Source organism: Tupaia chinensis, unplaced genomic scaffold (genome assembly GCF_000334495.1).
Source record: "Tupaia chinensis unplaced genomic scaffold, TupChi_1.0 Scaffold000047_1, whole genome shotgun sequence".
NCBI classification, from domain to species: domain Eukaryota; kingdom Metazoa; phylum Chordata; class Mammalia; order Scandentia; family Tupaiidae; genus Tupaia; species Tupaia belangeri.
Window position 1 is genome coordinate 4,094,021 of NW_006159505.1, and position 5,667 is coordinate 4,099,687.

At 52.8% G+C, this 5,667-nt stretch overlaps 1 protein-coding gene across 1 annotated transcript in view; it reads left to right on the forward strand.

Annotated features, from left to right (window-relative positions):
* Positions 1-1,390, forward strand: part of NEU3 (neuraminidase 3) — an 18,951-nt gene extending 17,561 nt beyond the window's left edge. The window contains exon 4 of the mRNA XM_006140999.3: positions 1-1,390. Coding sequence (XP_006141061.1) covers positions 1-899 — 899 coding nt within the window. The 3' untranslated portion in view covers positions 900-1,390.
* Positions 1,391-5,667: the final 4,277 nt, after the last annotated feature.

A 5,667-nucleotide genomic window follows, 5' to 3' on the forward strand; every position in this document is an offset into this window, starting at 1 on the left:
CTGCCCGCCTCTGCTTCATCTACAGTCAGGATGCAGGATGTTCATGGAGCAAGTTGAGGGACTTGACTGAGGAGGTCATTGGCCCTGAGGTGAAGCACTGGGCCACATTCGCCGTGGGCCCAGGCCACGGCACCCAGCTGCAGTCGGGACGGCTCATCATCCCCGCATATGCCTACTACATCCCTCCCTGGTTCTGCTTCCGACTACCATGTAACACCAAGGCTCATTCTCTGATGTTCTACAGCGATGACATGGGGACCACATGGCACCATGGCAGTCTCATTAGGTCCATGGTGACAGTGGAGTGTCAAGTGGCAGAGGTGATCGGGAAGGCTGGCCCACCAGTGTTGTACTGCAGTGCCCGGACACCAAACAGGTGCCGGGCAGAAGCTCTCAGCACCAACCATGGTGAATGCTTTCAGACACTGTGTCTGAGCCAACAGCTCAGTGAGCCTCCCCATGGCTGCCAAGGCAGCGTGGTGAGTTTCCAGCCCCTGAAGAGCCCATGTAGGTGCCAGGACCTTAGTGGCAGAGATGTGCACAGCATTGAGCAGAGCCGTCTGCTGGACAGTCCACTAAGGCTGCAGGAGGAAGCTGGGATGCCATCCAAATTGTGGCTCCTGTTCTCACATCCAACCAACAAAAAACGGAGGCTCGACCTAGGCATCTACCTTAACCAGACACCCTTGGAGGAGTCCTGCTGGTCCCACCCCTGGGTCCTGTACCATGGGCCCTGCGGCTACTCTGACCTAGCTGTTGTGGAGGAGGAGGGCTTGTTCGGGTGTTTGTTTGAGTGTGGGACCAAGCTGGAGTGTGAGCAGATTGCTTTCCACCTGTTTACAGACCAGGAGCTCCTGGGTCACAGGCAGGGGGACTGCGTCAGCCCTGCGGGAAGCTGAGCTAACCTGACTGACTCACCGCCGAGGACCCAACTTTCCATAGAAAGGAATGGCAGCCACAGCCAGAAAAAGTGAGACTCCTGAAGTCTACAGAGTCCCAGTCGTGATATTCTGCTCCCCTCCTGTTTGACATTTTCCCCCTCCAGAGAGAAAGTAAAATCTTGTCATAGCTGCCGCAGTGGAAGGAGCACTGAGCATGGAGCCAGGAAACTGGGATGTGGCCTGGCTCTGGCACCAGCTTGCTTCCAGACCATGGGTGTGGCTGCCGACCTCTGGACCTGAGGTCTCCGTCTGTAAAACAAGAAGATTGGTTCTACGACTTCTCATCTTCCCATCTCTTGAAAGGCAGAGTGCCTATGGGCTTCATAAAGGATTCTGACCTTAAAATGGAAATCAGAGGGTCTAGAAGGTGGCATGCTGGTTAGGTGCTGGACTCCCACATGGCTGACCATGGTTTGAGTCCTGGACCCAGTAGCCTGAAAATCACACTGGGTGCCATGTGTGTGCATTCTCAAAATCCCGGGAGGAGGATGGAGGAGAAGGAATTGCAGCATAGCTATCCCCCAGGGGTGATTTCTGACTTTCTCTCTCACTGTCTCTCTTCAGTGAGCACTTGGGAAACCTATGGCAAAAACCTTTCAGAACAAAACAAAACAAAACTGAAATCAGAAGACTTACTTCTTCAAGTGACTCATCCCTCATCCAAGCGTGAGGTTACAAGCAGGAGTCACGGCAGGAAGGAAGAGCTAGATGGTTTGTTTCATTTTTGATAAAAGAAACTCCCACACCCTCTAATCATGCTCCAATCTCTACAGATTCTGTCCTAAAGGAACTGAGCCAAGCAGAATCGTGAGGTCTCCTACCTGTCCAGCCGTGCAGCTCTGCTCAACCTACCCTACCTCATCTGGAAAGCTTTGCTTTCTAGAGAAAGCATGAGCAGCCCAATGCCAGACATCCCTGGTAGTGACACTGTTGCTTCCGATGGCATCCAATGAAAGAAGAGCTCAAAGTTCATTTATTAGGATGTATCTTGATGGGAAATGGACATGGTTAGGACTTCAAAACATTGGAAAAACTTCCCATGGTATCTGCCTTCAAGGAGCTCACAGTGTATGGGGCTAGGAGAGGGTGGAAATTCTAGAAATGAGTGTGGGATAGTTGGTAGATATTGGGCTGTGTGTTGCAGTGATGGTAGCTCCTGACATCGTTGTCCCAGCTACATCTTCAATGTGCCTGGGTTTATCTGTCCAAGGGCCTGTCCAGGCTGCTAGGCTCCCCCCACGTTTGTTTTTCTCAGACTGTGGTCCTGACCCAGCTACTCCTTTACCTGTGGAGAAAGTCACCTTCACCATTAGCAAGATCTCTGGTCCCCAAACTTTTGAGTCAGGCCTGTTTGTTTGGGTCTACTGGGATTACTGCTTGTGAAGTAGCATGTCTTTTTCTGCATAGCACTGGCACTTAGCCAGTGCTGGGTGTCAGGTGATACCAGACTGGTTGCTTCTGTCCTATGTAGGGGTGGCTGAATGTGAGCTGAACAGTGGTGACCTTTAAAGACAAGCGAAGGCGTAAACCAGCTCTTCTGAAGCGATACTGCACAGCCAGTGGAGGTTGAAGGAAACTGTTTAAACCAGAGAAGGCTGGGGGGCATCAGCGGGAAGGTGGGGGCTCATTTAAACCTGCAAGATGCTCCTCAGCCACAGGGGATAATAGAAAACACCTGGTTTTATCTTCCGCTTCTCCCTTCCCCATTACCCTGTAAGAAAATAAACTTGGGAATGACTTGGTGCCATGCGATCCCCATCAGACTCCTGCTTTCTCGGCTTCTCTGTTATCTCCAAATCCACCGCCGCTCTCTCTCAGGGTCACATCACCCCACCTCACAGGCTGAGGTAGTCCTCGATTGTTCCTCAGAGCCTGTTAGCCTGACAGAGGTTCCAACATGAGAGACGGATTTTTGATGACCGTTTTGTCCTGTTTTAGGAGGCTCGTGCCTTAAAGTGGGATTACCTACATGTATTTGGTGCTGGGTCATGACAACAGAGGGAGTCTTCATCATGGAGTGCAGCTTAGGAGCCCAGGGCCTGCAGCTGCCCCAGTCAGGTGGAGAAGAACCTTACGGCATCAAAGTAGAGATGAATCCACCTACTTCAATGTGTCATGTGGGCCCAGGGCTCCGAGTGCCCTACACAAATTTCCTGAAGCTCGCATCTATTTGGCAAAGAAATCCTCCCAGGACACAGGATCTTTCAGGCACTCCTGTACACATTTATCTGAAGATTTCAGACCACGCTTATGGCCAGGGCTTTTCTGCTGCCGATTTGGGTAGGAATCGTTGGTGGCTCCCCACTGCCTACGAATGGATTGTCTCCCTTAGCCTGACACACAGGACCTTCCGGTCGCTGAGTGGACAATGCATATGTATTTGCCTCTACTTACACGAAGCCCACTTTAGGGAAGACCTCTGTGAGGCTGGCAAGTGGAGGGTGGTGGTGATCAGATCTCTGTGCTTGGGCCAGGTTCATGGTACAGGAAGGATTTGGGGAAGGAGAGAGGATTAAAAGGGCAGCCCTCCTGATTGGCAGAAACTCCTTGGGCCGCAAAGCCTTCCTGAGCACTATACCCCACATCGACGGGAATGGAGAAGATGGCTAAGTTCACAGCCAGGGCTGAAGGAGGAAGGGAATGGCGACTCCAGACTTCTTTAGATCTATCCAAGATGGAAGGGAAGGAAGAGACCTGGTCACATGCCAGCGTGGCCCAAGATGACTAATGTCAGGCCTTGTAAGAGCCCTCTCTAACTGCCTGCCTCATCCTTGCCCAGTGCCTCGGTTTTGTCTTAATGACTAGCAGCGAAACTCCTGACTGAGAAAGGGCCTGCGTGCTTATTTCAGGAACAGTAAAAAGAGAAGAGAAGAAGAAGAAGGCTGGAGTCAGGGGAGAACCAAAATGAAGACTAGAGAGGAACAGAGTGGTGATGGCAGTTGTGGAGGAAAACAACTGCAGATAAGAGTCCTGGCGTTAGGAAGAGAAAGAAATAGCACTGTCACAGGGTCTAGGTTAGAGATGGCACAGGGTGCTGTGAACAAGAAGTGACAACGGGCTGGAGCTGGTCCCTGCAGTCAGTGGGAAGGGAGAGAGACCTGCGCAGCCAGCAGCTGAGCCAGTAGAGAGGACCTGCCAACTCTGTTACTGCAAGCTGGCTCATCTGGTCTGTTATAGGGGCCAACATAGACAGCTATGGGCAATCCTACCTGTGCTAGTTACTCAAGCTCTTCAGCACCCTGTAGAAGGCATAATTCCGATGCCCTAACTGGGCCTGTTTCAGCCACCCTCAGGCTGGTCGAATGGAAATGATAGGGGGGGTGGTGGCAGTTGTGAAGGGTCCACAGTCACGAAAACAGGACTGCATAGGCTGTGGTCCTTTGCACTCAGAAGCCCCCACGCTGTCCCTGGACCCTCAGAGTGGATCTGTTCATCACATATAGCCCACCCCTGGACCCCTGGGAGTGTAGGAGGGCATGGGTAGGGGCCTCCTGCTGCCTGTGTGTGCTCAGACCTGCCTCCCACACATTCCCTGCTGGCCCTGCCCATGTTCCCGATCTGGTAGACCTCGGACCCTTGTTGCTGGATAGGTCTTATTTGGACCTGTTGATTCTGGCCACCAGTCTCGTCTCCCTTCAGATATTCACAGGTGCAGCCATAGCCGAGTCTTTGACCATATCCCCAGGTCAACCTGAGGCTGTGCAGCCAACCACCAGGGTGGTGGGATCTGGCCAGTGGGCTGCTGCTTCCTCTCCATAGCCAAGCGGTTCCCTCCCCCCCCATCCCGCCCCCCGTGCTGTTCAGAGAGATGCTGTGCCATTCCTCTGAACTTCCCTTTGGTCCTCGCCACAGGCCACTGTGTGTTATTGTCCCATTGTGCCCTCTAGGCTTCTGCTAGGCTGTGACCTCATGGAGGGCCACGTCCACAGGACCCTTTTCTGTGTCCTTGTCACCACTGATCACAATGACTTATGCATAAATATTTGCTTTTTACCCCCCTTTAATTTGCCACAGACAATGCGCTCTAACAGAGAGAAAGAGAAAGAGAGAGGGGGGGGAGAGAGAGAGAGGAGAGAGAGAGGAGAGAGAGGAAAGAGAGAGAGAAAGCACCCACCACGGGTTATGGTCATGCCACAATCCCTTCTCCTCCCCATTGCCTCCTACAGGATGTTTACATTTAGCCTGAAATGCAGAACCTTTCTCCTCTCAGGATTTTGGGCACACATGCCACGAGCGACCAGCATGTTCAAACTGCCAGGTCAGGCACTTGAACCACGCAGTTGGCTGTGTGGTATCCAGCGGTCTTTACCGCCAGCCCACCATCTGGCTCAGTAATTGCTTTTCCTACCCTATCCTGAGCTCCCTGAAAGTGAGGACTATGTCTGATTCCTCACGTTGTCCTCTTTACCCAGCCCAGGGTCTGGCACGGAGCCGAGGGCAGCCTAACTCTGCTGAGTGAAAGAGTGAGTCCAAGACCTTTGGCCTCTCGGACCTAACTGAGGAGGCTGGGGGTGACCGTAGCACAAGGAGGCTGTCACACCCCTCTGCAGACCGCGCGTGTTGGAAACCTGTGTGAACACTCCCCCTAAATGGTTTTCTCTGTGCTGGTTCGCATCCAGGCGTGTCACAGTCATTGCTGGGCATCGCCTTTTCTCTGGCTTGACCTTGGTCCTGCTGCACCTCCCAAGGATCCCAGTTCCCGCCCGAAGGCAGGTCTTGCTTCAGG